The following is a 17,669-nucleotide window of genomic DNA, read 5'->3' as shown; positions in this document are numbered from 1 at the left end:
TGGCAGCCATTTTGGTAACGCCTGTTGGTAACCAGCCGTTATTCTGCGGACCAAATATAGGGAGTCCTAATGTGGCATTAACGATGTCGTCAGATCACGTAGTTGTAACCGGCACCCAGTGGCTCTACAGCCTGAATTTCTGGAACGTTTTGAGATGTGTGTGTACATAACAACAAAAATAATAGTTTTAAACAGATTTAAGCGCTTGTTGAAGTAGTGAGCCTCCTTTGCGCCCCCTTGCAGTCCCTTTTTTGTGCGCATTCATGGAAGGGGCGGGGGGGGGGGGGGGGTGCACAACTTCTTCTGCGCGCTTTGTTCCATGTGCGCGGGCGTCCGATAATTGGGCGAAGGCTGAGTATATTGCGAATTTTCTCAATTATTTGAAGAATTCTATTTCATTATGTTTCACATTGGGTCAATAGAATGAGGATATGCGCCGTAAAATAACGCAGATGTAAATTAAGTATGTGAAAAGCGCCCGTGGAGGCGCTGCCTATTCCTATATACTGCATGGATCTGCTGCGCTTATTTATGCATAATACCAGTACTTGAAGACAAAAGATGGGACGGCGTTGCGTATATATTAGTATGTTCTCTCTTGACACCCGTCAGTTAGCTATATGTCATATATGTCTGTTAGGAACGCCGCAGTGTATGGTTTAATTTATGCCACCTGGAGTTCTTCAACGTGCGCTGACATCGCGCAGCACAAGAGCTTCTTTAGCGTTTCGTCCCCCCCCCCCCCCCCCTCAAAAAAAAAAAAACGCGGCCGCCGTGGTCGGGGTTTGAACCCGGTATGCCTTATGTTCGGCAAACGAACATCAAAGCCACTGATCCACCGCGGCGGGTTTTTTGATGAAACCTAGAGCTTTAAGTTGGGCAAATTAATGTAGAGCTTACGAACTGAGAGCGAAGCGTCATAGGACGGCCCATCTTGCAGCTATGGAAACGACGCAGTTAGTTTAAACGCAAGCGAGCCACAGCGAGCAAGTAACGGTAGCTTGAAAATGCACTCTACGCACGTTGTTCGGTTATTTAAACTGGCACCGCGCAGTCGCATTTATTTATTTATTTACAGATACTGTCAGCTCTCATTTGAGAGTCATTGCAGGGAGGGAAAATAAAACAAATTTGTACACAGTAAAGAGGCTAATACAAAGTGATATATACATACATTTGAACGTGCTACACTCAGTTATACAACATATAATACAATGTGCACAATATAAGACAACGTACACAAATGTTGAGCCAACTGCCATCAAAAGTAATTATATTTTTTAATAAGCAACGTCTGTTACGACATTGTCATAAGTTCAGTAGTATTTGCAAATATTCCGGCATTGGCACTCTGAACAATATGTGCGGGTAGTATGTTCTAAAGTTCTATAGCCTACTTGGGTGTGCCTAAAGTTCTACACAGTTCTACATGGTGCCTAAAGTTCTATAGCCTAAAGTTCTACATGGGTGTGCCATTTTAAATAATGTGATACAGAAACTCCACGGCATTTGAAATTACTGACATTAACCAAATTGTGGCTTTGAATATTATACGCAAAAGAAAGCACGTTTTTTTTTATTAGTGATATCTGTGGTCTTGTTGAAATTAATTCAAATTCCCCATTTATCACACTAAATCCCAAACGCTTGAAGACTTCGATGAATCTTAATCTGATCTTCTATACAAGCCACCTGTGCAAAAATTAAACAATAATCTGTAAAGAGGTTTATCTTTACAGAAGGTTCTGTAGTGGCGACAACACGACTAATGTAAACCAGAGGCAGTTCTGGTCCCAACGCAGACCCCTATGGCACACCTGAATATACGTCCAAAAATCCGGACTCGCAGCCGTCAGCATGTACCGCTTGTTTCCGATTAGTTAAATATTCGCCACTCCATTTTAAAACTTTCCTATTTATGCCAGCTTTGTGCAGTTTCAGAAGTAAAGAGTGGGGAACTTTGTCGAATGCTTTGGAAAAATCGACGCAAATAACATCGATCTGTTCGCGATCTTCTGTGGCTTTGTAAATGTCGTGTAAAGTCTCAAAAAGTTGTGTCACCGTGGACAGCCCACGATGGAACCCATGTTGGTGTGCGCAAAGTAGGCCGTTTGTTTCCAGACAAAAAATAACATGTTTCGCTATCACATGTTCCATAACCTTGCAGCACACTGATGTTTGAGATACAGGATGGTAGTTATTCATGAGTGTGCGATTGTCGCTTTAATGAGAATAACGACCGCAGAACGCTATTACTGTGGTATGGAATGCGTGTTCAGGGATTTTTGGAAAATAATTGCCAAGTATCGACTCAACATCATTGGGAGAATGAAATAAAAACTGCTTGGATGCCTCGCGAAAACCGAATTGAAGGCAAACGTTTTCTTTGCTTGTGCTCTAAATTTTTCTTTTATTGAACAACTTCTGTTTGTGTGCACCAGTTTGTGTAGTTCTTTTTGAATCTGTACCCGCGCGACATTAACGAGTCCCCGAGACATAACCAGCATTGCTTCAGAAAGTGTTAGGGAGGCCTAGCTGATCCTTGGTTAAAAACTACATAAATACGTGCTGATTTCCATTAACTCTGAATCTGGACAGTTTATCTCAGAGGCCGAATTTAAAAGGCTCTGAGTGCGTTTAGTTGAAGCCGACCGCGTATGTGAGGTATTCGCTTAGATTTATTGTTCATCAGACCAAATAATTCAACGCAAAGTACAGAACTTGCGTAGTTATTACAGCTGCCCTAAAGGTGAACTGACTGAAAATCCTGTCGGGGAAAGATGTTTAGGAGTAATTTAAGTTTTTCTCGTTCCTTCGCATGCCGAATATTTTTGTTCTGCAGCCCAGACATAGGAAAAAGTTGCTCACGAAAAGACCTTTATTTTCCTATTTTTTAAAGGAATTTACACCATTATTAAGTATTAAATTGGCCACTCGGTTACACTTAGAAAATAGCAACATTTTGCAAATCGGACTTGGTAATCTGCGAATATACTGGCTTCGAAGGAGCGAGAAACCGTCAGAAAATGCTGGACTGAAACTGAAAAAAAAAAGCCATGGGAAGAAGGCCACGTTTGGTCTGAATTCCGTCTCTCGCTACGCCGTAACGAAGCAACTTGTCACTTTTTCGGAGCACTTTTAAACTTGGATAGCACTTTTAAACTTGATAACACCGTCGCAGCATGAGACTGGGCTATAAAGAGGAGACCGAATGGCCTCTCCAGAGATGAAGTCTCTTCAAGGTTTCGTGTGCGCTAAACACTGTGCGCATGTTATTTTGGTTTATTGGGATTTAACGTCCTGAAGCAACTCAGGCTATGAGGGACGCCGTAGTGGAGGGCTCTGGAAATTTCTTCCACCTGTGCACTGACATCGCACAGTACACGGGCCTCTAGAATTTCGCCTTCATCGAAATTCTGCCGCCGCGGCCGGGATCGAACCCGTGTCTTTCGGGTCAGCAGCCGAGCGCCGTAACCACTGAGCCACCGCGGCGGGTCGTGTGCTCATGTGAATGCGTGAGTGATCGATTACGCTGAGTAGAGATGAGTATCTTTTCTGTACCACCCGAGTGTAGCACTCGACATCCTCCGGACTCGAGATGTTTTTGATGTTCCCGCTCCTCACATGTAGGGTTGCTCGCATAGAGAGGCGCGCGTCCCCTCGCGGCTCGCGCAGGAGGCACCCCACGTTGGGCGCCATATTCCGGTTCCGCCAACTCGCGTGCGCACCGCTGGCGGCGCCCGCGGCGGCAGCGTGGCCGGAAAGGCGACTCGTGTCACTGAACGCGACGCGGCCGCCGTCAGTGCGCGCGACGTGGTCGGCGGACCGGCAATTTGTGATGCGCCGCGCCGTATAGCGCGTGAACGCCGCTGAAATAATACCCCACCGAGCGCTCGAAAATGGCCGATGACGAAGGACGGGTGAAGCTGAAGAAGGAGATCGGCCTCTTTAGCGGCGTCATGATCGTGGTCGGCACTATAATCGGCTCGGGCATTTTCGTCTCCCCGAAGGGAGTGTTCGAGCACGCTGGCTCAGTGGGCGCGTCGCTCGTCATATGGGTCCTCTGCGGTCTCTTTTCTATGATCGGCGCCGTCTGCTACGCCGAGCTGGGCACGTCTATTCCCCGTTCAGGCGGTGACTACGCGTACGTGCTCGAGGCGTTCGGGCCGCTCACCGCGTTCCTCAGGCTCTGGGTGACGGTGCTGGTGGTGCAGCCGGCCACTCTGGCCGTCCTCAGCCTCACGTTCGCCACGTACATGGTGAAGCCCCTGTACCCGGACTGCGAACCGCCGGACCTGGCGCTCCGGCTCATGGCCATCGTCTGCCTCTGTAAGTACAGGCGTGCTTCGCGCACCCGCGACGCAACCATGCTGCTTTCCACGCGCACGTGCCTGCCGGTAAAGCGCGCGTGAATTCGAACCCAGCAGCGCCGAAGGCAATGTGCGCCGGATGTGGCGTCATCTTCGCTTTCCTTTCGCGCGAGGCGTGCCGTCTCTTCGGGGCAGCTGGAGGCAATGTGACAGGCAGAGCCGTGTTACGAACCTTCTTTGCTTCGGGGGCAAATGCTTAAGCCGCTGCACGTGGCGACGCATGAGGCCGGTCACATAGCTTCGTTAAATGCGGCGTCTTTTGATATCTGGTATTTTCGTTCAAGGGCTCGTAGCGATGCAGCGAATATTAGCGATTGAGACGACCGCCTCTGAATTCTTGGCGTTTGCCGTGTGGTGCAACTGCCCAGGTGTTCCTGAGGCCCCGTTCAATTAAATTTCGTGGGCAGTGTGGAAGCATTCTGCCGGGCGAGTTGGTGCCGCATCTTGTGAAAAAAAAAGAAAAAACAGCGCAAACGACACAAGGGACGTAGGAAGGAACACACACGACGACGACAGGAACTTCGTCCTTCCTACGCACTTTGTGTCGTTTGCGCTGGTTTTTTTCGAAGTGTCGAAGCTTGGGATGAATGGCGATGGCAGTAATCTCAATTCCGATATGGACGAGAGCTAAAGCATGTTTATTGTTTAATGCGTAAGCAGCTGAAAACGACTGGTCAATACTGGCTCGTGAAGCGTAAGCCGTGGACAAATGTTTACGGGATGCATGTTCCATGAAAAAAAAAATTGCATGCGGTAAGACAAATGATGTGAAGGAAAAGAATAGAAGTATGACGTGCCATGCGTGCTCCCTGTGCTGGAATAAATACCAGCTGACTGGCTAGGCAGGCAACACAGATATAAATTTTTCTCCGCAAATCCGCATCCCGTAAAATTTTGTCCATGACTATATTATTAACGAAGACACCAATCTTTAAACCCGAAGAAACCACAATGTCATGTTTTTAATTGTGATGACCAGTTTTATTGTTGTCGTATATATTGTAGCCAAAGTGATAGAAAATAAGAGAAAAAACAACACGCTAGTCATGCGAAGGAATACAAGACACGATGTCGCGCGTTGCGCTTACATACCATCTCGGCTGAGGCGACACTTTCAGCTCTATTGTATGGGTAAAGATTACATAACCATTGCCTTGAGAGTGCCAGCCAGTGTCTCTGCTTACCTTGCTAGCGAATGCAAAAAACGCTGTTAGTCTACAGCAACCGAGAGAAACACGGTCAAGGTTTGGAGCAAGAATCTGACTTGTATATCGTGATACCTACGTTGTCACGCATGGGGTCCTGTTTGGCGTAGTCAGCAGAAACCGGTGGTGGCAATATTCGGAAGCTCATGCTAAAACGGGCTCAACGGCCACTAAGATTCTTCGGTTGTTACTTTTGTGATCCGGCAGCGGTCTCTTGCTGGAGTAAATAAAAAATTCTACATTGCACAGTTCGCACAGAGGCTACGTCTGGAATTCTTTCCTGCATCTGCGGTGTTCTGGCTGCAGCAAGGACTGCTAGCATTTTCGGGACATATCAGAACTTCGAATACTGATCGTGTAGCACATCACTGCTGTCCTGGGATTATTAAGCCCCCGATTTGGTGGTTCTGAATTAAATGCGCTTTCTATTCCTTGTTAAAGCACCAATTTGATCTCTCTTTCCAAAGCACCGGATGGTGCCAACCAGTCGCGGATGGACGCCTCCCAGCGCAAGCTCGAAGACGACCATCCAGGCCGCAAAACACCATGGAGCGTGGCTTGCAGTGCGCACGTACTTACTAAGCCTTACGCGCACGGGGGACCGATGGCCGCTGTGATTAATCTGCCCCAGCCTCGCATGCTTACAAACCTCGTCTCAATCTCCCTCGTGTCCAGACCGGCTAATCCTTTTGCGGCTTACGAAAGAAAGATGATTGTGCTTGCAGTTGATGACGTTTTTGAAAAAGAAAAAAAAATTCCAACGTTTATTCGTCGCGAATTGAAAGCCGCTTCTTCTTGCTGTTCCGCGAGCGGCTAACGTCTTTGCGTTCTCAACAGCAAACCAATTTTGACCTCTCTAGCGCGTACGAGCACTTCACCCATCCCGTTTTACCGTTTTAATTTCACCGCATTAGCATCATGAAAATGCCTGCCTATTACTCGAGAGACAGGAAGTAAAAGCAAAAACAAACAAACAAACAAACAAACAAACAAACATGCTACCAAAACATATGCAGAACCTGGGAGAATTGTCAGCGCTGAGCTTCATTTCAAGCAGTTGTGGCATAATGCGCGGAGAGATCGCTGAAAGCAGGACTACCTGCTGCGACCTGTCGTGACATCGATAAACAATATTTTGCAGCTGCGCCTGGAGTAGAAGCAACCTTATCAACAAAAGCATGCGGCGTTGCGCACGATGCGTGTTTACGACCTTTTTGTAAAGGCGTTACGACCTTTTTGTAACCCGAACCGTAGCACATTGCCTCTGTTTCTTGATGGCTGATGTTTTTGCCTTGCACTTCCGTTTCCTTTCACCAAATGTATTTGTCCTTCCTTCCTCATCAAACGGAACTGCGAATGGCATTGAAAGACTGCGATGACGCTGTGTCGGGGTTAGCTGAAATCATCTCGAGTATTAGAGTCTAAATAGCGTCCGTTCAACTATGTGTTACAAAAGTTCTCGAAGAAACTTGCGCAGTTTGGCTAGCGTAATAAAAACTAAAGGCGGCGCTTTTCAAGTGGCCAGGCTTCTAACGTGTCGTGCTGAATCGTAGCGGCGTTACGCACGCCCTGGCGTATTAAGCTCTTTCAGTTGAAGAAGCCGCAGCTGGCGCTCGGGCTCTCTGCGTTAGCGATTCCTCCGCGTTGGAGACGCAAGTGCCCGAGCGTGGGCTTTCGGCCACATCGCCTCTGCTTGCATTGTTCTGAAGCGGGAGCAGGCGTTGCAGCTGGCCGCCTGGCAGATATCTGAAGGAGCGTGCGTTCACGGAGCTGGTGAAGGGGTTAGGAATGTTGACAGATAATCAAATGAAATTGGGAAATTGGGAGAGCGGGAAATTCAATCAAACTTGGTGTGGTCAGCTTAGCTATTGCGTTGGTGCCGGTGTTCATACTTACGCAGGTTAGCGATTAAAAAAAGATTGAGGAGGCCTGTAATAAACAGGCTAACCATTCGTGAAATCTGGTGCAAAAAAGTTTGGTTCTCAAAATCTCAAAGTGTCGCTTTTGGAACAACGCGTTGGGTGTAGTTCGACAGAGTTTTAGTTGTCGAAAAACAGTGAGATCTTTTGTCGCGTGCTTCAATGACAGCTGCGCCCGCACGAGGGCAATATGCAACTTCCACTGCGATTAATGATTTGAAGAAGGCGATCGCTTGCAAGGCCCTGAAAAATTGTGTCATGAGCGCCTTCGGTGTGCTACATGAAAGAATAGTGGAGACAGAAGATGGAGCAAGGAAGACAGATTAGTGCGCTGAAAAAAATTCTTAAAATAGAATATCGCTTTCAAAGCGTGCCTGGGGACTTTAGTGTTGGCTGCGGCAGTATTGGGCCGCTTAAATGAACATGAACAGTGGGCTTCTTAAACGAACACGAACACTGGGCCGCATGCCACTGTAAGTTTATAGTTGGGATGACGTTATACTGTCAAGCTGTGTTCTGAACAATGTAGGTCGTAGAATAAAATACTACTAGCGGCTGATTCGCACATGTTCCAATTTGCTGCTTTATTTTAGCTGTGTTTCAAAGCAATTTTTTTCTTCACGGTCGTAAACACATAGTAGAAAACAGCGGAATCACTTGTGTCACTGCTTCAGCAAGATGAAACCGAGCGTCTGACAGTGACAGTATTTTTTTTTTCGGGTTGAGACATTTCGCATATTTTCGTGTGGTCATATCTGAGCCATTACTGATGTTAGTCTCAACAATATTCATTTAGTACGAATAAATTTTTTACAGCAGGTGATGAGGAAACGCATCGCGATCGTTTCTTGCCCGGAACATTGTTGTATTGTCCACTACACACCTTACAAGACGTTTTTACGCGCATTTCGACAGGGAATAACATTTTGAGAAAATTTAATACATAGCTCACTTAGTAACACATGTTGCGGGGCTAGTTGGTTATGCATTTTCTTTCGTTCAAATTTAAGCAGCGCTAACTTTTAGGACGAATACACAGAGGACATGACAGGACGGGCGCTGACTCCAACTGTGTTTATTGAACAGGTTTTTCGTAGAACATGTAAGAAAAGACAACCGTGAGCGCATGCGCATCTGCGACAGACCACAAAAAGGAAAGGCCAAGATAACAAAGATGACAGCAAAGGTAGATTAATGTGGGCGGCACGCATTTCGTCCCTTATTTTTAAGCAATCTGAATTCGCTGGCATGCAGGGAGACAGAAGTGCTGACACACATGTCGCCTTTTGCCTTGATGAAAAATGCTTCGGATAATTCCCGAGCTAATCTATCTTTGCTCCTGGTTAGAATTTTGATTTTGTCAAGCCGTGGCTCACAGTTCTCACCGTTTTGGTCCTTGAAAGAACGGCAATGGGCGGGTAGATTCAGGCATGAGTCTGATACGTTTCCCAAACTTCGTTCATGTTCCCTGGCACGTTCTTTAACACAACGCCCTGTCTGGCCAACGTACACTTTGCCACAAGAAAGGGGTATCTCATAGACCACACCCGTGGCACACCGGACAAAGGGCTTAGCGTGTTTTGTTCCACAGCCGGATGTTGCAGGGCCACTACTGCTGACTTTAGGGCACATCTTGGCCAGTTTACAAGGCGCAGAGAACACCATCAGGACGCCGTACTTGTTGCCCACCCTTTTTAGGTTATGGGACACCTTGTGGATGTATGGCATAACCACTGGTTTGGCGTTCCCTTTCTCTAGAATCCCCACTTGCTAAGTCGTTCCCTCACGTGATGCAAGAGGTCTTTCGGGGCGAGGTAGAAAGACTGCGAAAAGCAGGGTTCTCTTATCACGTGTTGACAGCTGTGACTGAGGCACTCCTACAGAAATTCAAGGGAAGGCAGAAAAAGACACGCAGAAAAGAAAGACCCGGGAACGCCAAACCAGTGGTTATGCCATACATCCACAAGGTGTCCCATAACCTAAAAAGGGTGGGCAACAAGTACGGCGTCCCGATGGTGCTCTCTGCGCCTTGTAAACTGGCCAAGATGTGCCCTAAAGTCAGCAGTAGTGGCCCTGCAACATCCGGCTGTGGAACAAAACACGCTAAGCCCTTTGTCCGGTGTGCCACGGGTGTGGTCTATGAGGTCCCCCTTTCTTGTGGCAACGTGTACGTTGGCCAGACAGGGCGTTGTGTTAACGAACGTGCCAGGGAATATGAACGAAGTTTGAAAAACGCATCAGACTCATGCCTGAATCTACCCGCCCATTGCCGTTCTTGCAAGGACCAAAACGATGAGAACTGTGAGCCACGGCTTGACAAAATCAAAATTCTAACCAGGAGCAAAGATAGATCAGCTCGGGAATTATCCGAAGCATTTTTCATCAAGGCAAAAGGCGACATGTGTGTCAGCACCACTTCTGTCTCCCTGCATGCCAGCGAATTCAGATTGCTTAAAAATAAGGGACGAAATGCGTGCCGCCCACATTAATCTACCTTTGCTGTCATCTTTGTTATCTTGGCCTTTCCTTTTTGTGGTCTGTCGCAGATGCGCATGCGCTCACGGTTGTCTTTTCTTATATGTTCTATGAAAAACGTGTTCAATAAACATAGTTGGAGTCAGCGCCCGTCCTGTCATGTCCTCTGTGTATTCGTCCTAAAAGTTAGCGCTGCTTAAATTTGAACGAAAGAAAATTTAATACATAGCGCCTGGTCAAGAGAACCCTGGTTGCAACAGCTTGACAGCCGTTCATTTTGGCGAGCATCGTGGAGAAGTTTTCGAGTACGAAGCAGTTTCAGCGATTGAACGCAGTTTAATTGTTATTTATTATTATTTTATTTACTTTTTTTTCAGCGAAGCACGTCGGATACTTTGCTCCCAGCAGTCCGAATTCGGAAAAATCGTGCTTTGGGGAGGCAACTTATATGACTTCGCCATTTGAACACGGCATACTCTTTGCTTCAGAGCGTGTGGTACAGGAGGACCTTAAATGTGGGTCCTGCGGCGTCGGATACAAGCTAACAAAGCCGTCTATGTTACAGAAATCGAAGGTCGCAAACATTCGTTGCACTTTCTCAGCGTTTCAAATGCGATGGCATTTATGGTCAAACTCCGGACAGTTTCGGCGTTGTTCTGAAACTGCGAAACACTCTGCCCCTGTTTGTAGAGAGAGAAAGAGAAAGGGAGCGGCAGAGTAGGTGGGCAGTCGAGAGAGTACGCTGAGAAAGGAATATTGGGCGAGCGGAACGAAGGAAGGTAGAGGCGTAGGTGGGAGTGCGTTTTCGAGTGGATTACCAAAAAGAAACGGAAGGCAAAAAAAGATAGCATGTTAGCATACGACTTCCTGGGCGTCAGGAGAGTTAGCAATGGTGCCGCCGCCATGGACAAGTGTTGGAAATGTACCTTTCAGCCCGCAAAAAATGCACTGCCGGGAAGTAACGCCTTGCTGACAAAAAAACACCAGCGTCTGAGGGAAGCGTTTGCTCCTCCTTTCGTAACGTCGCTCATGAAATACATGCTCCGTATATAAGCGAAAACATTTTTCGGATGAGGTAAGAGTGCCAGTCGCGACAGCGGTGTGGCAATGAGGCTTCGGAACGAGCTGAGTCGTGTTTACGTGCGTTTTAAAGAACGAAGCTTAACCAAATGACTCGCAGAACGAACTAACAGTGGCAGCTTCGCCCTAAACGCTACGGAGGTGTTATGAACTAATTACGCAGCGATCGGCAATTAAGCTATTACGGTATTGAAAGGCAGTTGAGGTACGAGCCAACAAATACACTCCGCCACTTTAAGAACGTTTGTTGTTGGCAACGCCCAGAGACGTGCCTATGAACGCTATCGCGTTCGAACGTTAATCGGCGCGGCAATTTCGACAATATTTTGTCATCAAGAATGTTGCAGGGGCCTGGAGCTCACTGAAATATTTCCTCATAAATAGCCTTTTCCGCCTGTACCGTGATGAGCTTCCTGGAGACTTACGCACTGGCCTCTGTATGTCGCAAAACTGATAAAAAGGTGGTGCGGCGTTTTCATAAATGAAACTTCTCGCTGTGGTCGGCGCATGGCTGCAGGCATTGCGAAACTGAACACGGACAAACTGAGAGGCGCCGCACGTTCGTCGCTTGGGACAATTTCTGAAGCTGTTGGGGCCGTGTTCTTACGGGGAAAGTCCACATCGAGACCTGCAGGCTTCACAGTTATTACGGTTGTATAATAACATGATTGGAGCTTAATGCAGGTGATTCTTTCGAAATAAACATTTGGCCATCTGGTCTTGCCTCGCCATGGTGGCTCAGTGGTTACGACGCTCGGCTGCTGACCCGAAAGACGTGGGTTCGATCCCGGCCGCGGCGGCCGAATTTCGATGGAGGCGAAATTCTAGAGGCCCGTTGTACTGTGCGATGTCAGTGCACGTTAAAGAACCTCAGGTGGTCGAAATTTCCGGAGCCCTTCACTGCGGCGTCCCTCATAGCCTGGGTCGCTTTGAGATATTAAACCCCAATAAACCAAGCCAAACCACCTGTTCTTGGACGTTTTGGGGCATCCATCGACGTAGACATGCGTGCACTACGGAGGCGCACCCAAAGCAGCGAAAGTTAGAAAAGCCTCACATTTAGAAATACAGTTGGAATTCTGGAACTGCTTAAAGGAAATTATTCACAATTAAGTAGATAACGGAGACTTACAAATGAAAAGCGGTCTATCCTCAGTGTTTAAGCGTCCCCTGAGAGATGTGAGCATTTAGCTTCTACGTTTCCACAAAGCAAATCGCGATTATGGCCGTCTTCACTGAGCAAAATCCACTAGGAGTTGTGTCAGAAATCAAAAACTTTAAAATATCTATCTCGCTCTGTCCACACCGGCACATGCAGTGCGCCTATTTGGATTGCAAAACATATATTTCGTCAGAAAATGCAAATGCAGATGATCCGCGCTAGGTGGCTATCAGCCCACGGCTGACAGCGACTTCCATTCAACGACCAAGGTTTGAACGCCCAGGTCTGAGCTGACAAACACGGCCTCCCGTTGCTCGAGAGTAGGAACTTCTGTTAGAGATTCCGGTGGCGGCTCCTCTTTACAGTTCCACAATATGCGATCGCAAGTGGCTGTTTGGCCGCATAGTGTACATGAACGCGGCACAGACAGGTTCGCAAAGCTGCCGCTGCTTTTGATCGGAGGCAGACACTGACCATGTTGCACCGCAAAAACGAAGAAAAAGAGGTGCGATGACAGAGTTCTCGATTGAACGCAAGCCCCAAGAGCGAGGAGGAATTCAGCAGAGCTGGAAGAGAAATAAGGGTAGTGAGTTTGAGGCATCCAATATTTTAGTGCATCGGAATTTTCGTTAACCTCTCTTTGGTTAACCTCTCTGTAACAACCCCCCCCCCCCCTCTTCAGCTGTAATTCCTGCAAAGGAGATGCAGGTATCAAATAAGTAAAATAAAACTAATAACAATTTTGAAAAACTTGCGCCAGATGTTCATCGAAAAAAAAAAAAAGTCGCTGCAGACTAGCCATACTTCTTGGCCAGCTATCTAGTACATCGTTGAATCTTGAAAGCACTGTGCAAAAATACTGGTTTGGGAGACGAAAAACGAATACGACATACGCGGTGTTCTGGCACCTATATACAGGAGCCAGTACAGTCAGTAATTTCAACTGCTGCCTGCAATATTTCATTTAAGATTGAATCCTGCGGGTGTGGTTGTTGCTTTGGCAAGGACATCATATCCCTTTGCATCCCGAATTTTTTTGTGGGCGAGAAAAAAAATCTCTGGTGGGTTTTTGCGGTTAAGAAGGTATTAAAGAGCTTGTGAAAAATTATGTAGACAGTAAGTACAGTGGTTTTCAACGGAGAACTATGTCCAGTATACTGGACACTGGGATTTATTTGTTGCACATGATCTGGTTTGCTCGATGATTGAGCAATGCTGTACGTCATCTCAAGAGCTTAACGGTTCTTAGAATCACAAGTACAGTACTGTCTGACTTAAGAAAAAGAAGTAACTTACACTAGGAGCGACATGTTCTTGCAGTATCGTCTTTGTGCTCGATAAAACATCCAAACCTAAGGTCAACTCTGGCGCTTACTTGCTGTGGAAATCGCGAAAACAGTTTTGGCGTGCCTTCAAGCAAAGAAAGACTTTGCATTTTGTGCACTGAACTTGTGACTTTGCCTTGCATTCGGAGAGTCGACACCTGGAGAAATTTGCCATCACTTGCGGATCTGGCCAATGGCCTTCTTGATCAAAATGCACGTCAGGGCCTGGTATTTGCACGGCAGCCCTGTGGTGGTGTTCATGTTGAACAGTAGCGTCTGTAGATGGCCTACCACGCCGTTTTCTTTCTTGGGAGCCCCCGATAAGAGCTTCTGCTACCTGCATCCTGAAGTCTAGCTGATGAGAAAGACGTTGAGGTCTACTCCTCCCTTGTGATTGTTGTAGAATCGGACGCTTGCAGGCGTTTCGACTTCAACATATTTTTTCTGTTTCTTGTCATAGCGCCTTGTAGAGTCAATGGTTCAGCTCCACAACATGAAGACAGCAGCGTCCCCAAACAGAAGCTCTTGAATTTCTTCATTAGTGAGCGTCTTTTCTGCAAATAAAACAACCAAATAGTGCTGAAAATCATGTGACTTTAATGAAAAATCCCCATCAAGATATTTCTACCACGACATTAGGAGTAATGCAAATTTGGTGCCATAAAAGATTCAAAATCAAAAGCAACCTGCTTTCCACGGGAACTTGAACAAAACGCGCCAGTTGAATCCTAGTGTCCAGTACACTGGATATAAAAACATTGTCGCATTGAGGAAAAACTACACATAAATAGGGCACACTTTTAACCACACTGTTTCAAACAGAGCTTAGTTATCTCGCACGAATTTATTTATTTGAATTGAGTAAGGAGAAAACGGTAAAAAAAAATTACTTACTTGAGCACGCCGCACGCGGCCGTTTGGTCGCGGAGGACGCCATTACTCTGTGCTGCCCTCCTGAGAAGATGCGGCCGAATGCGGCCGAAAGAGGAACTATCTCAATCGAGATATTCCTCGTCTCTTCCGGAAGCCGTGGAAATGGTTTCAGTTTTGATTTTGGGCTTCGTCCGCTTTTTTCATCGCTTTGTTTCTTATGTCCAATGTACTGGTCGCTGGGTCGGAAAGGGATATATGTCGTAATACGGAAGGCTATCGTTTGCATCCTTGAAAAATATTGGAGATTTTGTCGTAGTTCTACCCTCAAAGGAACACTCAATTCGATCATTAAGTCAGGCTACTCTGGCAGAATATTGTTTGAAAGCTCTGTCAGCGTTTATCGACTGTCAGTGGTTATTGTAGGGCAGCAAATCGCAAGTAGAGCCTGAAATTTGCGGTTGTTATTTTTAGTTGCTATATATTATTAATAAAAACAAAAATGGAAGGAAAAGATGTTGCTAGCCGCGGCATCTGCCCCGATTAGAATTCCCGGAGCAACACGGAGCTCTCATGTTGTTTCATGCCGTATTTGTCTTCGCTTTTGCCGAATCAGGAGTGTCATAGTCGCCGTGGAAGAGGGAAGCACTATCCAGAAACGCAGCCAACGTAGCGACGAAAAGCTGAACGGAACTGTGAAGGCGCCGACATCGTCTCGCTTTGCGCGAAGATGTGTTCGTATTCGTTTGTTGCTGAAAACTTTTTTTCGCGGTAAGACGCCGGCGCTGCTCTCGGGGATGATACTCTAGCCAGGACCTCTGGATAACGCTTCAGCGATACCGGTCCGACAACGCGAGATCCTCCTGTGAGTGCGTGCTGCGCAGCCCAACCGATTTTTCGGACTACCATTACAATTTTACCGGCAAAAACTGACATTATACTCTGCCATTGGTTTAGGTCAAGTCAAAAGCGATCCTTCTCAAGTTCAACTTCTTGCGTCGCGAGAATAGTTGCGCGCACATGGACCCAACATCAATGAACGAAACTCAGCAAGGTAGATTGTGAGCACCTATTCGTAATTCACGCGAGGCGCACCACCTTCGCGTTCGAAAGCTTTAGGCACCATAAACATGTCCCTTCTGCCTACCCGCGGCCGAACCCAGTCCTGAAGGCATTTCTTGTACACATGATAGTATTCCAATGAACATCTCTTACTTAAAATTATTTTTTTTTCGTTTATGCAATTTTGAAACATTTGCGTTACTTTATATCATTTCAACTTTTTCGGGGACTAGTTTTATTAAATGAATGAGAAGGAAATGCCGCTGCAGACAAGCATGGCTGGGTCAGTACGGTTTTAAAGTGCGGTGTCCTCTCGATCCATGAGGGAGTGAGCGTAGACGGACATCTCTTTGATGTGTTTGTCTGGCTACCTTCAGATATCTCTCGTCGCTATTAAAGAATTGAGGCTGATGTCAACGCTGCGCCGAATCTGACCTGTTTTAGGAAGGCCAACTATAAAATAAAGTTCCGCGCTGGCGTTACAAGTGAGTTACACGCCTCCGAGCTGGAGGCATGCTACCCCAACAGATGTTCATTATGTCATCATCATCAGCCTGATTACGCCCACTGCAGGGCAAATGACTCTCCCATGTCTCTCCAATTAACCCTGTCCTTCGCCAGTTGCGGCCACCGTATCCCCGCAAACTTCTTAATCTCATCCGCCCACCTAACTTTCTGCCGCCCCCTGCTACGCTTGCCTTCTCTTGGAATCCACTCAGTTACCCTTCAGGAGCAGCGGTTATCTTGCCTTCGCATTACATGCCCTGCCCAAGCCCACTTCTTGCTCTTGATTTGTGCTCGCCATATGAGAAATGTCATTCTTTTCGACAGACGTGCTCTCTAGTCGTTTCCTGGTGGTTCTGAAGCAGGACTAAATGAACCTGGACACGTGTTCGGGAAAGCGTCTGACAACACAGCTTAAACCCTGGACACGTGCACAGGTTCATATATTTATAATGGTCGCACACACTTAATTTGAGGCGGGTTACACGATACTTCCGCAGTTCCGTACACTGGCTCAGAAATAAAGCGGAGCACATTCTGTCCACCGCGTAAAAAGGCCAGCGATTTTGAGTGGGCCCACTTTAATTGCTATAAATGCATTTTTTTGATCGCGGTAAAGCCACGGAATCTTTAGCACGCACGGCGGTGAGCTTAAGCTTGAAACACACCCGTCACCGGGGTTTCCAGTTCGTGCGATGTAAAACTGAAAGCATATGCTACACACTGAAATGCAGCTCGCTGTTCAGGTTCAGCTCGCTGTCCGGAAGGCGAGATCTTCGTAGGGACCTCTTTATACATGCCTAGTCTCTCAAGAAGTCACCGTAGTTGCATTCGTTTTCTACAGCTCGCCTTTACGTCACACCTTGCTCAGAGAGAGCGGGAATGTGGCTAATTTTCTGCTCCTTATTGCGCTCTTTGCATACTAGCCAGGGCAGCTACTGCGCCGTTCGCTGGTATGTTCTTCCGGGGCCTGCGTTGGTTTCGCAGGCGGCCGCGTAGCGCCTGTGCGTTTCCAGCGCGTGTGGCCTCACTTATCAGGGCCGGCCGCGATTTGATCCTCACGCGCTTAGATTATGGGGCCATCATAGAAGCGCGACCGCATTATCCGGCAGACATGGCTGCGACACGCCGCCAAGTCAGTCCACCTACGGCGTGTCTGGGTGCGCGCCGTTATTACGGCTAGGTCCGGCCCCCAGACAGGACTTTTCCTAGCAGTTATCACGGCTGTGACCGCTTTTCGAAGTTTGATAACGATGGGTCGAGCGTGGTCCGAAGTCCAGCGCCCGATACCGCTTACGGGTGAAGTCGGGGCGCAGATGTCTCAGTCGCGATGCGGCGTTACGCCGGCGAAGCCTCGTCGTTGCAGCGAAAGAGTAAAGTAGGCGCCCCAAGGGCACAAGGGAGCTTGATGAGAGGCTCGCGATTTCAGCGGCAAAACTGCGCCTTCGGTGGGCAGCATAGCGCACTAGTCCCATAGGTAGGGGTGCGTGGTTGCAGCATGTTGTGTGAGCGAAAAACACTTTAAGTAGACAAATTATACGATAGAGGTCGGGGTCACTTTCACCTTGCAAGGCGAAGGCTGTTCCTGGAGGCTTGAGCCTATAGCCCCCCTGTGGTCTCTACTGCTTCCTGAGCCAGATGAATCGCTGAAATGATGCGTTATGAGGACGGTGACCCGGCTTGGAGGTCACGCTTGA

General features: G+C 47.4%; 1 protein-coding gene across 2 annotated transcripts in view; it reads left to right on the top strand.

Moving 5' to 3' along the window:
- The first annotated feature begins 3,748 nt into the window (after positions 1 to 3,748).
- LOC149352723 (large neutral amino acids transporter small subunit 2-like) overlaps positions 3,749 to 17,669 on the top strand; it is a 93,450-nt gene continuing 79,529 nt past the window's right edge. For both annotated transcript variants that reach the window (XR_016290840.1, XM_089581927.1), the window contains exon 1: positions 3,749 to 4,329. Coding sequence is in view for 1 of the 2 variants with exons in the window: in XM_089581927.1 (XP_089438053.1) it covers positions 3,900 to 4,329 (430 nt within the window). In the remaining variant the exon portion in view is untranslated. The remainder of the gene's footprint in view (positions 4,330 to 17,669) is intronic.

Source organism: Amblyomma mixtum, chromosome 3 (assembly GCF_055824585.1).
Source record: "Amblyomma mixtum isolate Tamu chromosome 3, ASM5582458v1, whole genome shotgun sequence".
In the NCBI taxonomy this organism is placed as follows: Eukaryota; Metazoa; Arthropoda; class Arachnida; order Ixodida; family Ixodidae; genus Amblyomma; species Amblyomma mixtum.
Note: the sequence above shows the minus strand (reverse complement) of the source record. Positions and strands in the feature narration are given on the sequence as shown.